This window comes from Mustelus asterias, chromosome 5 (genome assembly GCF_964213995.1).
Source record: "Mustelus asterias chromosome 5, sMusAst1.hap1.1, whole genome shotgun sequence".
Classification (NCBI taxonomy): Eukaryota; Metazoa; Chordata; class Chondrichthyes; order Carcharhiniformes; family Triakidae; genus Mustelus; species Mustelus asterias.
Window position 1 is genome coordinate 104,043,018 of NC_135805.1, and position 14,393 is coordinate 104,057,410.

The 14,393-nt window shown below is 48.0% G+C and overlaps 1 protein-coding gene across 1 annotated transcript in view; it reads right to left on the reverse strand.

Annotated features, from left to right (window-relative positions):
* greb1 (growth regulating estrogen receptor binding 1) overlaps positions 1-14,393 on the reverse strand; it is a 161,598-nt gene that overhangs the window by 91,402 nt on the left and 55,803 nt on the right. Inside the window, exons 11-13 of the mRNA XM_078213125.1 lie at positions 12,214-12,342; positions 6,606-6,728; positions 3,479-3,676 (exon numbers count right to left, since the gene is read on the reverse strand). Coding sequence (XP_078069251.1) covers positions 3,479-3,676; positions 6,606-6,728; positions 12,214-12,342 — 450 coding nt within the window. The remainder of the gene's footprint in view (positions 1-3,478; positions 3,677-6,605; positions 6,729-12,213; positions 12,343-14,393) is intronic.

A 14,393-nucleotide genomic window follows, 5' to 3' on the forward strand; every position in this document is an offset into this window, starting at 1 on the left:
CCATTTTTGGCCCTCAGTAGGTGGGTCCTTGAGTACTCGGACCATAGATGGTTTTAATTGCTCAGAAGAAGCCGTGCACATCATGATTCTCGGCCAGTTGCTGAGTCTCCTGTGCGCTTTCCACCATCATCTGTTCTTTAGGGCACAGGTTCTTTGTTGCACTTCAACTTTCAGTTGCCTGTAGGCCTGTTTCCTCTCACTCAAGTTTTGATGGAGCTGCCAGTTCGTGAACGCCTTGCGTTTGTGGTCAAGAAGATCCAGGATCTCCTGATCATTCGCATCGAACTAGTATCGAACATTGATGTATCCTGGTCGAGAGCCCAACCGTCACCTCGTAGGTGCTGACTATAGCGGCTTTTAAGGTGGACCAAGTGCTTTGGCCACTCTGCGGCTCTGGCTCGTTGGTCATCGCCAGGTTAGTTGTGAGGCACCAACTGTATAGCTCTTTCTTCTCAGGGTTTTTTAGTCCAGCAACATTGAGTCTCCTGCGTTGGAGCTTTACCTGCCTCTGCTGGTTTGCAGTCAGGGTGATGGAGATGGAGATGCAGATTAATCGGTGGTCAGTCCAGCAGTCATTAGCTCCAGTCATGGAGCGGGTGATGTGGACATCTTTGCAGTCCGTTACTTGGACAATGATATAGTCTATGAGGTGCCAGTGCTTGGAGCACGGGTGTCGCCATGAGGTTTTCGGTTTGTTCCTCTGACAGAACAGGGTGTTCATAAAGGCCAGCTCATGGTGGAGTACTGTGTACAGTTTTGGTCACCTTACTTGAGAAAGGATATACTGGCACTGGAGGGGGTGCAGAGGAGATTCACTAGGTTGATTCTGGAGTTGAGAGGGTTGGCTTATGAGGAGACTGAGTAGAGTGAGGCTATACTCATTGGTATTCAGACGAATGAGGGGAGATCTTATAGAAACGTATAAGATTATGAAGGGAATAGATAAGATAGAAGCAGGGAAGCTGTTTTCACTGGCAGGTAAAACTAGAACGAGGGGGCATAGCCTCAAAATAAGGGGAAGCAGATTTAGGACTGAGTTGAGGAGGAACTTCTTCACACAAAGGGTTGTGAATCTGTGGAATTCCCTGCCCAGTGAAGCAGTTGAGGCTACCTCATTGAATGATTTTAAGGCAAGGATAGATAAATTTTTGGACAGTAAAGGAATTAAGGGTTATGGTGAGCGGGCAGGTAAGTGGAGCTGAGTCCACAAAAAGATCAGCCATGATCTTATTGAATGGCGGAGCAGGTTCGAGGGGCCAGATGGCCCACTCCTGCTCCTAGTTCTTATGTTCTTATATTCTAGGCATTTTGTCAGGTGGAGGTCTCCAGTGGCATTTATTTTCCCCATGCCTTCTCTGCCCAATATGCCTTTCCATAGGTTTCATCCCTCCTAACTCTAGCATTGAAGTTGCCGAGGAGAATCAGCTTGTCTCCCTTTGGGATGCGGGACAACGATTGGTCAAGGCTGGTGTCGAATGCTTCTTGTCTCTCCGCTGCATCTGGGGTTGGGGCGTAGGCGCTGACGGTTGTGATGTGCTGCTTCTGGGGCAGGGTGAGCAGGAGGGTCATGAGGCATTCACTCACCCCATGGGGAGGTTCAATGACACACCTGACCAATTATGGTGAAGCTGACCCCGTAGAGACAATTTTTTTCTTTTGGTTTCTTTTCCAGGAGAAGGTGTATCTGCCCCCTTGTTCTTTAAGCTGGTCTTTTCCTGCCAGTCACGTCTCGCTCAGGGTAACAATGTGGGTCAGAGTTCCTAGGCTATGATGACAGGGTGATGTTCAGGTCTGTTGCTGTTGGAGCTGTCCATAAATGTCCTGACGTTTCAGGTAAAATCCATTTGTGTGTCTGGGGTGGAGTGAGGTGGAAGATACTTGCACTTGGATTCTGTTAATGTTGGGTAGTTGTTGCACACCAACCAGCACAGTCTCAGCGGAGCGAGGTCTTGGTCCACTGGCCACAACTGGAGACCAGGCTCTGCTATAGGACGTGGATTAACAAATACTCATCATTCAACGATCTGTCTGCCAGTCCCTGCTCTCGCTGCTCCTCTCGTCCAGCCACCCCCTCCCCCCCAACCGCTGCTGAGCAGTAAGGCAAGAGGGGCAGCAGCGGGGGCGAGAGGGGCAGCAGCGGGGGCGAGAGGGGCAGCAGCGGGGGCGAGAGGGGCAGCAGCGGGGGCGAGAGGGGCAGCAGCGGGGGCGAGAGGGGCAGCGGGGGCGAGAGGGGCAGCAGCGGGGGCGAGAGGGGCAGCAGCGGGGGCGAGAAGGGCAGCAGCGGGGGCGAGAGGGGTAGCAGAGGGGGCGAGAGGGGCAACAGCGGGGGCGAGAGGGGCAACAGCGGGGGCGAGAGGGGCAGCAGCGGGGGCGAGAGGGGCAGCAGCGGGGGCGAGAGGGGCAGCAGCGGGGGCGAGAGGGGCAGCAGCGGGGGCGAGAGGGGCAGCAGCGGGGGCGAGAGGGGCAGCAGCGGGGGCGAGAGGGGCAGCAGCGGGGGCGAGAGGGGCAGCAGAGGGGGCGAGAGGGGCAGCAGAGGGGGCGAGAGGGGCAGCAGCGGGGGCGAGAGGGGCAGCAGCGGGGGCGAGAGGGGCAGCAGCGGGGGCGAGAGGGGCAACAGCGGGGGCGAGAGGGGCAGCAGCGGGGGCGAGAGGGGCAGCAGCGGGGGCGAGAGGGGCAGCAGCGGGGGCGAGAGGGGCAGCAGCGGGGGCGAGAGGGGCAACAGCGGGGGCGAGAGGGGCAGCAGCGGGGGCGAGAGGGGCAGCAGCGGGGGCGAGAGGGGCAGCAGCGGGGGCGAGAGGGGCAGCAGCGGGGGGGGAGAGGGGCAGCAGCGGGGGCGAGAGGGGCAGCAGCGGGGGCGAGAGGGGCAACAGCGGGGGCGAGAGGGGCAGCAGCGGGGGCGAGAGGGGCAGCAGCGCGGGCGAGAGGGGCAGCAGCGGGGGGGAGAGGGGCAGCAGCGGGGGCGAGAGGGGCAGCAGCAGGGCGGGTGGGCGGGGAGAGGGGCAGTGCAGACAGGGGTGAGAGGAGTTAAAGCTCTGGTGTCTGGGGGAATCCCAAATTGCCGGTTTCCCTGGCTTTCAGATCACTCCTTGTGGGTCAGCTCAGTGGAAGTTCTATCTCATGGTCTAACTGTCCACACAAGACATTGATTTGCATCATTAATATTCCATTTTGTTAGTCAACTCTCAAAGTGATAAGAATCATTTTTAAATGATGAGGAAGTTATACTTTTAAGAGATTAGTTACAAAAGGTCAATTTATGCCAGGAGAATTTCTTGTCACTCTGAGTTCCAATTAAACAGACTGGAACAGTGGTTTAAACTCATCAGAACATAAATAAAGTAAAAATATATAGTTGCTTGATTAGACCTGGTAAAATAAAATGTACAACTATTAAACTCCTTGCCAGTGACTTCCTGTCTCAACAACTAATTTAGATATTTTTAGCACACAATTTCTCTTAGCAGCTCGTCCTCCTTACCTGACTGCCTGACACGCAGCACAGTCTGCTGGTAGGCCACTTCCGATGGAGGCACCAAAATAAGGAAGTCAACTTTCTCAAAGGAGCCCAAATCCAGATTTTGCGTGCTGGAATCAGCAATAGCACAGACGTGGGACAGTAACTTGCGAGCTACTGCAAGCTGAACGGGGTGTATCTGACAGGTTTCTTTGTTTGAAACTGTGGAGCACAAATAGACATTGAAAGGACAAAATCCCACAAATTCATCACTATTTTTAAACTTATAGTTTGTCAAATTTATGAATCAGACTGAATAAATTGACAGCAGGTTGTACGGAATTGACTTCATTCCCGCAATCATCTTGACCAAAGCATACAGTCCACCACAGAACTGTAATTTATTCATTAACATTATTTTAAAAATAATGATTACTGAACGAATATTTATGTCTGTTTGTCATTGATCACATACTTTAATCCTCTTCTCTCATTCCTCACCCAACTGCCACTCCAGCCCTTGGTTGGGGGGGCGGCACGGTGGCACAGTGGTTAGCACTGCTGCCTCACAGCGCCATGGAACCTGGTTCAATTCCTGGCTTGGGTGACTGTCTGTGTGGAGTTTGCACATTCTCCCCGTGTCCGCGTGGGTTTCCTCAGGGTGCTCCGGTTTTCTTCCCACAGTCCAAAGATGTGTGTGTTAGCTGGATTGGCCATGCTAAATTGCCCCTGAGTGTCATGGGGACTAGCTAGGGTAAATGCATGGGGTTGTGGGGATAAGGCCTGGGTGGGATTGTGGTCGGTGCAGACTTGATAGAACAAAGAACAGTACAGCACAGGAAACAGGCCCTTCGGCCCTCCAAGCCTGTGCCGCTCCTTGGTCCAACTAGACCAATCGTTTGTATCCCTCCATTCCCAGGCTGCTCATGTGACTATCCAGGTAAGTCTTAAACGATGTCAGCGTGCCTGCCTCCACCACCCTACTTGGCAGCGCATTCCAGGCCCCCACCACCCTCTGTGTAAAAAACGTCCCTCTGATATCCGAGTTATACTTCGCCCCTCTCAGCTTGAGCCCGTGACCCCTCGTGATCGTCACCTCCGACCTGGGAAAAAGCTTCCCACTGTTCACCCTATCTATACCCTTCATAATCTTGTACACCTCTATTAGATCTCCCCTCATTCTCCGTCTTTCCAAGGAGAACAACCCCAGTCTACCCAATCTCTCCTCATAGCTAAGACCCTCCATACCAGGCAACATCCTGGTAAACCTTCTCTGCACTCTCTCTAACGCCTCCACGTCCTTCTGGTAGTGCGACGACCAGAACTGGACGCAGTACTCCAAATGTGGCCTAACCAGCGTTCTAAACAGCTGCATCATCAGACTCCAGCTTTTATACTCTATACCCCGTCCTATAAAGGCAAGCATACCATATGCCTTCTTCAGCACCTTCTCCACCTGTGTTGCCACCTTCAAGGATTTGTGGACTTGCACACCTAGGTCCCTCTGTGTTTCTATACTCCTGATGACTCTGCCATTTATTGTATAACTCCTCCCTACATTATTTCTTCCAAAATGCATCACTTCGCATTTATCCGGATTAAACTCCATCTGCCACCTCTCCGCCCAATTTTCCAGCCTATCTATATCCTGCTGTATTGCCCGACAATGCTCTTTGCTATCCGCAAGTCCAGCCATCTTCGTGTCATCCGCAAACTTGCTGATTACACCAGTTACACCTTCTTCCAAATCATTTATATATATCACAAATAGCAGAGGTCCCAGTACAGAGCCACCACTGGTCACAGACCTCCAGCCGGAAAAAGACCCTTCGACCACTACCCTCTGTCTCCTATGGCCAAGCCAGTTCTCCACCCATCTAGCCACTTCTCCTTGTATCCCATGAGCCTTAACCTTCTTAACCAACCTGCCATGTGGGACTTTGTCAAATGCCTTACTGAAATCCATATAGACGACATCCACGGCCCTTCCTTCATCAACCGTTTTTGTCACTTCCTCAAAAAACTCCACCAAATTTGTAAGGCACGACCTCCCTCTTACAAAATCATGCTGTCTGTCACTAATGCGATTGTTCCGTTCTAAATGCACATACATCCTGTCTCTAAGAATCCTCTCCAACAACTTCCCTACCACGGACGTCAAGCCTTCTGCACTGTAGGATTCTATAATTGCAGTCTCTGGGACTGCAAATTGGAGACACCCCCATGTGGAGGTAGGCAGCTGTACCCCAGGGCAGGATGATGCTGGCAGCTCCAGGGCTGACATCCAATTGGGAATGACAACTTGCCTCTCAGAGCTGCTGGCTCAAGCAGAGGGCTGCTTGCACCAGGGAGAGGGCACCTCATGGCGAGGACCCCTGAAGACCAGGTACATTTATTCTGGCAAGCTGGCCCTCAGCAGGAGTCGAGGGAGGGTACATCAAGCAACTGTCTCCATTCTTCTCACTCAGATAGTGAGCGGGATTCTCCAATCTCATCCATTACCACCACACTGCCAGCGAGAACGGAGGATCTGACACTCAGCCAAAACTCCATTCGCAGCAGTGGGACATGAGAATCCCAGCCATGGACAAGTTCGAAGTTTCCGGCGAATGTGTCCACATGTTTACTTACCATTGAGCCAATCACATTCCTCCACTGAACAAAGGACCAAAGGGATTTTTTTTTACATATTCAAAATATTTTATATTTTTATAAATTTTTTGATATTCATTCATGGGACATGGGCGTCACTGGCTGGCCAGCATTTATTGCCCATCCCTAGTTGTCCTTGAAAAGGTGGTGGTAAGCTGCCTTCTTGAATCGCTGCAGTCCACAATGCTGTTAGGGAGGGAATTCCAGGATTTTGACCCAGCGACTGCAAAAGAACAGGCGATATTTTTCAAAGTCAGGATAGTGAGTGGTTTGGAGGGGGACTTGCAGGTGATGGTGTTCCCATTTATCTGCTGCCCTCGTCCTTCTAGATGGAAGTGGTCGTGGGTTTGGAAGATGCTGTCCAAGGATCTTTGGTGAATTGCTGCAATGCATCTTGTAGATCATACACACTGCTGCTAAATGTTGCTGAATAGTAACTAATGACCTTAAATATTTCTTACCACATGTAACCTGCAAAGTAATTAGTCTTGTTGCTTACCTGAACAAATAGTGGGTTTCTGAATTGTGGTATCATCAAATTTCTTTAACGAAGCAGTGACAGAAGTGCCTTGCCCATTCTTTACCAGACTACACTTTTCTAAAAGTGCATCGATATCTCCTTCTAATCAAAATAAGAACAGAAAGCTTTTATTTTCATTTATGTGGATGTGGGTGTTGCTGGTGAGGCCAGCATTTATTGCCCATCCCTAATTGCCCTTCAGTAGGTGGTGGTGAGCTGGCTTCTTAACCACTGCAGTCCATGTGGTGTATGTAGGTACATCCACAGTGCTGTTAGGGAGGATGACACTAAGAGTCTACAGAGAGACATAGACAGATAGGTTGCAAAAGTTAGCAAATGGAATATAATGTAGGAAAACGTGAAGTTATGCACTTTGGTAGGAAGAATAAAGGAGCTGAATATTATTTAAATGGAGAAACACTGCAGAAAGCTGCAGCACAGAGGCATTTGGGGGTCCTCGTGCATAAATCACAAAAAGCTAGCATGCAAGTTCAGCAGGTAATATGGAAGGCAAATGGAATGTTCCCTATATTTCAAAGGAAATGAAGGATAAAAATCGGGAAGTCTTGCCAAAACCATACAAGGCACAAGTTAGACCACACCTAGAATGTTGTGAACAGTTTTGATCCCCTTATCCAAAGAAAAATATACCGGCATTGAAAGGAGACCAGAGAAAGTTCACTAGATTGATCCCGGGTATGGAGGGATTTTCTTATGAGGAGAGGTTGAGTAGGTTGGGCCTGTTCTCATTGGAGAGTAGAAGGATGAGAGGCGACCTGATTGAGACATAAGATTCTCAGGGGGCTTGACAGGGTAGATGCTGAGAGGTTGTTTGCCCTTGTGGGAGAGTCTAGGACCAGAGGGCATAATCTCAGAATAAGGACAGAGATGAGGAGGAATTCCTTCTCTTAGAAACAGCGGAATTCTTTACCGCAGAGGGCTACAGAGGCTGTTAAGTATGTTCAAGGCTGAGATAGACATATTTCTAATCAGTTAAGGGAATTAAGGGCTATGGGGAGGAGGCAGGAAAGTGGAGTTGAGGATTTTATCAGTTCAGTTGATCTCATTGAATGGCAGAGCAGACTCGATGGGCCAAATGGCCTACTTTGGCTCCTAGGTCTTATGGTCTTATAGGGAGGGAGTTCTCGGGTTTTGGCCCAGTGAGAGTGAAGGAATGGCAATATATTTCCAAATCAAGGTGGTGTGTGGTTTGGAGGGGAACCTCCAGATGGTGGTGCTCCCATTGGTCTGTTGCCCTTGTCCTTCTAGACAGTAGCAGTCATGCATTTGGAAGCTGCTGCCTGAGGAGCCATGCTCAGTTCCTGCAGTGCATCTCGTCAGTGGCAGAGGGAGTGAATGGAATGTGGATTTGTGGATGGGATGCCAATCAAATGAGCTACTTTGTCCTGGATGGTATCGAGCTTTGTCAGTGTTGTTGGAGCTGCAGTCCACTCCAGGCAGGTGGAAGGTATTTCATCAGATTCATGACCTGTGCCGTGTCGAAGCTGGATAGGCTTAGGGGAGTCAGGAACTGAATGGCTTGCCACAGCATTCCTTGCCTTTTACCTGCCCTTGTAGCCACAGTATTTATGTGGTTAGTCCAACTTAGTCGCTGGTCAATGGTAAGCCCCAGGATGTTGGTAGTGGGGGATTCAGCGATGGAAGTACCATTGAATGTCAAGGGGCAACGTTTAGGTTCTCTCCTTTTGGAGATGGTCATTGCCTGGCACCTGTGTGGCACAAATGTTACTTGCCGCTTGTCAGCCCAAGCTTGGATATTGTCCAGGTCTAGCTGCATTTGGACATGGACTGCTTCAGTACCTGAGGAGTCGTGAATGGTACTGAACATTGTGCAATCATCGGCAAACATCCTCATTTCTGACCTTATGATGGAAGGAAGGTCATGGATGAAGCAGCTGAAGATGGCTGGGCCTAGGACACTACCCTGAGGAAATCCTGCAGTGATGTCCTGGAGGTGAAATGATTGATCTCCAACCATCACAACCATCTTCCTTTGTGACAGATATGATCCAACCAGTGGTGAGTTCTCCCCCGATTCCCATTGGCTCCAGCTTTGCAAGGGCTCCTTGATGCCATACTAGGTCAAATGTTGCATTGATGTCAAAAGCTGTCACTCTCACCTCAACTCTGAAGTTCATCTTTTTTGATGTGGAGATGCCGGCGTTGGACTGGGGTAAACACAGTAAGGAGTCTAACAACACCAGGTTAAAGTCCAACAGGTTTATTTGGTAGCAAACGCCACGAGCTTTCAGAGCGCTGCTCCTTCGTCAGGTCGGTGGGAGATCTGCTCATACCCTGTTTGCTGTTTATGAGCAGATCTCCCATTCACCTGACAAAGGAGCAGCGCTCCGAAAGCGAGTGGCGTTTGCTACCAAATCAACCTGTTGGACTTTAACCTGGTGTTGTTAGACTCCTTGCTGTGTTCATCTTTTTTGTCAGTGTTTGAACCAAGGCTTAATGAGATCAGGAGCTGAGTGACCCTAGCAGAACCCAAAATGAGTGTCAGTGAGCAGGTTATTGCTGAACAGCTGCTGCTTGATAACGCTGTTGATGACTTCTTCCATCACTTTACTCATGATGCAGAGTGACTGACTGGACAATAATTAGCTGGGTTGGATTTGTCTTGCTTTTTGTATACAGAAAATGCCTGTGCAATTTTCCACATTGCCCAATAGATGCCAGTGTAGTAGCTGTATTGGAACAACTTGGCTTGGGGTGTGGCAAGTTCTGGAGCACAAATCTTCACTACTACTGCTAGAATATTGTCAAGGTCCATAGCATTTACAGTATCCAGTGCCTCCGACAGTTTCTTGATGTAACGTGGAGTGAATCAGATTGTGATGCCGAAGGAGGCTGAGGTGGATCACCCACTCAGTACTTCCAGCTGAAGATTTTTGCAAGTACCTTATCTTTTGCAGTGATCTGCTGGGCTCCTTCATCACTGAGGATGGGGATATTTGTGGAGCCTCCTCTCTCCAGTCAGTTGTTTAATTGTCCACCAACATTCATGACTGGTTGTGGCACGACTGCAGAGCTTTTGATCTGTTGACTGTGGAATCATTTAGTTCTGCCTATCAATGCTGCAGAAAGAAGCCATTTGGCCCATCAAGTCTGCATTGACTCTTGGAAAGAGCAGCTCACCCAGCCCCCCCCCCCCACCCTATCCCCATAACTCCACGCATCAGGTCTACCTGATCCTGGCATGCTCTCCTCCACTCATCACTGAACAAGGCTTGATCCCCTGGCTTGGTGATAATGGTGCAGTGGGAGAGATGCCGGGCCATGAGGTTACAGATTGTGGTCGAGTACAACTCTGTTATTGCTAATGACCCACAGTGCCTCATGGCTATGCAGTTTTAAGTAAGAGTTTTAACAACACCAGGTTAAAGTCCAACGGGTTTATTTGGTAGCAAATAAGTTGCCAGATCTGTTCAAAATCTATTCCATTTAGCACGCTGAGAGGTAGCGTCACACAACATACTGGAGGGTATCCTCAATGTGAAGATGAGACTTGGTCTCCACAAAGTGGTCAATCCTACCAACAATGTCATGGACAGATGCATCTGTGGCAGGCAGATTTGTGAGGATGTGCTCAACTATATTTTTCCCTATTGTTGGTTCCCTTACCATCTCTTGCAGACCCAGTCTAGGAGCTATGTCCTTTAGGACTCAGCCAGCCTGGTCTGTAGTGTTGCGACCAAGCACTCTTGGTGATGGACATTTAAGTCTCCCTTCCAGAGTAGATTTACACCATCGGTGCTTCTTCCGAGTTGAACACATGGAGGAGTACTGATTCATCAGCTGGGGTTTCTACACGGTAATCAGAGATTTCCTTGCCCATGTTTAACTTGATGACATGAGATTTCATGGGGTGCATAATTGATAAATAAGTTACATATATATTCATTACCATTGCGTTTCAATCTGATTTCTTCAGCTCAATTTCTCCAGTCAGTAATCAATCTTGAATACTGGTGAGAGTATTAGTTCATCTGGAAGTGCAGTGCGAACCAGCTCCTTGGCACTATGGCTGGCCTAGCTGTACGGATGAGTGGGTGCAAAACAAGGAAAGCAACAGTGGAAGGGCATTCTTTAGCTTGGGGAACAGACAAGACATTTCAAGGGCCAGAGACCTGAATCCAGGATGGTATGTTGCCTTCCTGGGGCCAGGGTCAAAGATGAGAGAGATAGAGATTATGATGAAACATATGATGCAAGTCAGGTTAATTCTTCAAGTGAGAAGGAGGTCAAACACAAGAGATCAAGGGGGGGAGCGAACAGGAAAATATGACTGGCAAAGAGAGCATGAGAATAAAAGGACCATCAACATAAAAGGGAACCCACAAATCTCCAACCAGCATGTAAATAAGAAGCAGGTAATAAGAAGTGGAATGAGCCCTATAAGGGACAAAGAAAGTGATGCATGTTTAGAAGCATAGGGTAAGGCTAGAATACTTTCTGAGCATTTTTGTATCCATGTCTACAAAGGAAGAGTAATCTGACAAAATATCAGTTGAATTAGAAATAGCAGAAGCAGTAGATATAGTGAAAATTGAGAGAGAGGAGACACAGGAAAGGCTGACTAAATTTAGGGTAGGTAAGTCACCTGGTCCAGGGGGCTTGCATTCCAGATTGCAAATGGAAGTGGTGGTGGACATAGCAGAAGGGGTTAGAGAGTCATTAAGTCATACAGCATAGAACCAGACTCTTTGGCCCACCATATCTATGCTGACCATTAAATACCAAACTATACTAATTCTATATGAATCCCATTTAACAGCACTTGGACCATAACCTACTATGCCTTAGATAAGGTGTTCCTGGAGGTCCATCTTCTCTCTTCAAGAGGTCCATCTTCTTTTTTCAAAGGCGGGTGAGTGATGTTGGGCACCTTTTATATATGGCACCTGAATATGGTCGGTTGTCATGATTTTCCAATCTTCCCTATACATGAAGGAGGTGCCAGAGGATTGGAGAGTGGCAAATGTAGCACCATTATTCAAGAAAGAATGTAAGGTCAGTCCTGGCAACTATAGATTAGTTAGTTCAACATCAATAGTGTTTCAGGCTTTAGAAACAATTATGAAATGCTGGTCAACACAGTTCTGAAGAACAGAAATATTGGCCTCAAAACATTAACTCTGCTTCTCTCTCCACAGATGCTGCCAGACCTGCTGAGTTTATCCAGCATTTTATACCTGAATGACAGGCTCAGCTCCAATTAGACAGGCGGTGATTCAGATGGAGATTACTGGGCGGTGTGTGAGGTGCACAACAGAGTGATTTGGAGGATTGCGAAGGTGATCAAAAGGGGTCAGAGTAAGATCAAAGAGGGGGGTGGAGGAAGGCCAAAAATGCTTGGGGTGGGTCACAGTGGTTCAGTTGGTGGGCTGTGGGCAAGGTGGAAAAACTTGTGTTCCTTTTGTCCCACAAGCAGAGTGTTGCAGTCCCCTCAGCTGCCAGCTCCCTGTAGCCAATGTTGTCCTTTTCCCCCCTGATCAGATTCCCCAGCTTTTGCAGACAAGGTTTTTGTGAGAAGCACACAATTCTGGGAGCAATATTTTACCTGGACAAAGGCTGCTGAAGAAAGCTCCCAGTGCCCCGACTTTTCCAGTGACAAGCTCGTAGTTGATTTCTTTCAGATGCTCTTTGGGACTGAGCATTCTTTCTGCTAGAAATCCGGCTTGCCGTTTTCCTGGAGAAAAGAAATAAGCATAAATTGGTAGCTGGACATTGGTCAAAACAAATTAGATAGCCAAAACACCTCGATCATTCAATTTCAAAAGATACTTCTCACAGCGAATCAGGATTGAATGACAAAAATTGGACTTCTAGCAATCTCAACTGGAAACAAATCGATTCAAGGAGAAATGAAACAAAAGCATAATTAATCTTGGATCACTACAGTTTATTAGCAGAAAAATATTGATAATTTAATTTAAAACAGGATGAAAAGAATTTCAAAAAATTGCTGATTAAAAAATATTCACAGACAACTTTCAGACAAATAATATTTCAAAAGTATTTATTCTTACACTAAATTTTCTTCATCAAGGACTCTTCATTAAAGCCAACTTCCTTTAACTCAATAGATTTATTAGTGCATTTAGCATAGTACCAATTTAGCATTTCTGCTCAGTGAACAGCCATATCCTTGGCCTGTCTCAGTATAAAGACACCTTCAAAAGAATTAGTGAACTAAGCTGAATTAAACAATGCCTGATTCCCCATCCCTGGAGAGGGCTCCCAACGGTCCAGGCAACATGTTAAGGATGGGCTCCCCGACCAACCCATGCAGGCAAACCTGCTAGGCTGGCCGTTTGGGTGTTGGTCCCTCCCATCACTACTGGTTGAATCCCGGTGGCAGCAGGTGAAGCCCTTAAGCAGGAAGTAGTGACAGCCAAGCTACCTGACACCAAGCCTGCACTGGTATAATTACAGGCAGGTTGCCCACTGCATTTAACAAGTCCTCTGCTTTGAAAGCCGCCAGAAGGGGAGTGTAAAATCCAGCTCATTCAGAGAGTTTAATCAGTGATGGCAATAGTGCTATGACAAACTGAAGGCAACAATGATGTTAGCAACGTAAAGAGGGAGGTGTCCATTTCCTGCACTAGCTGGCGAACAGCATAGTAAGAAGTCTCACAACACCAGGTTAAAGTCCAACAACTTTATTTGGCAGCACTAGCTTTCGGAGTCTCAGGCTCCTTCTTCAGGTGAGTGAAGGAGCCTGAGACTCCGAAAGCTTCTGCTGCCACATAAACCTGTTGGACTTTAACCTGGTGTTGTGAGACTTCTTACTGTGCTTACCCCAGTCCAATGCCGGCATCTCCACATCATGGTGAACAGCATCATAGCACTCTACTGGCTAGAAGGGGCTGCATCGCAGTCACTCCCAGACATTTTTCAAGCAATTCCCTGGATTCAGAACTAAATGGACAATAATAAGAAAGTAAGACTGGGGCTGGGTAGAGATGGGAGATGGAGACTGATATGGGGGTCTGGTCAGAATTTGGGGCTGTGGGGAACACTCCTGTTCTTTGCAGCCACAAGCTTGCAGCCTCTGTGAATGAGAATGTCACCTCTCGACCCGGGTTCGATTCCCGGCTTGGGTCACTATCTGTGGGGAGTTTGCACATTCGCCATGTGTCTGCGTGGGTTTCCTCTGGATGATCCGGTTTCCTCCCACTGTCCAAAGACGTGCTGGTTAGGTGCATTGGCCATGCTAAATTCTCTCTCAGTGTACCTGAACAGGCGCCAGAGTGTGGCGACTAGGAGATGTTCACAGTAACTTCATTACAGTGTTAATGTAAGACTACTTGTGAGTAATAAATAAATAAATAAACTTCATCGGTTATGTATTTGGCTGTGAAGAACTTTAGGATGTCCCAAGGTTGTGAAAGGTATTATATAAATGCATGTCCTTTCCTTATCTGCTATGTGATCATACTTAGTCAGATACTGCATCCCGACTCCAGCATTTACCTGGAGATGTACTTTACAAATTTGCATTTTAGTTTCAGTAAACAGTCCGGGCCATATTGGTGTCTATGCTTGGATCCACATGCAACTGCCCTGACGTGCTAATTTTGAAAATCTATACCACTGAGGCAGCGTGAAACAATAGCAACCTGTAGAAGCTGTAACAAACATTGTTTTTCCCAGAAGCTGTATCAAACAGAATTTGGCACAGAGCCACATTAAGACATAATATGACAGGATTGATCTTTAAGGAACTCCAAAAGTAGC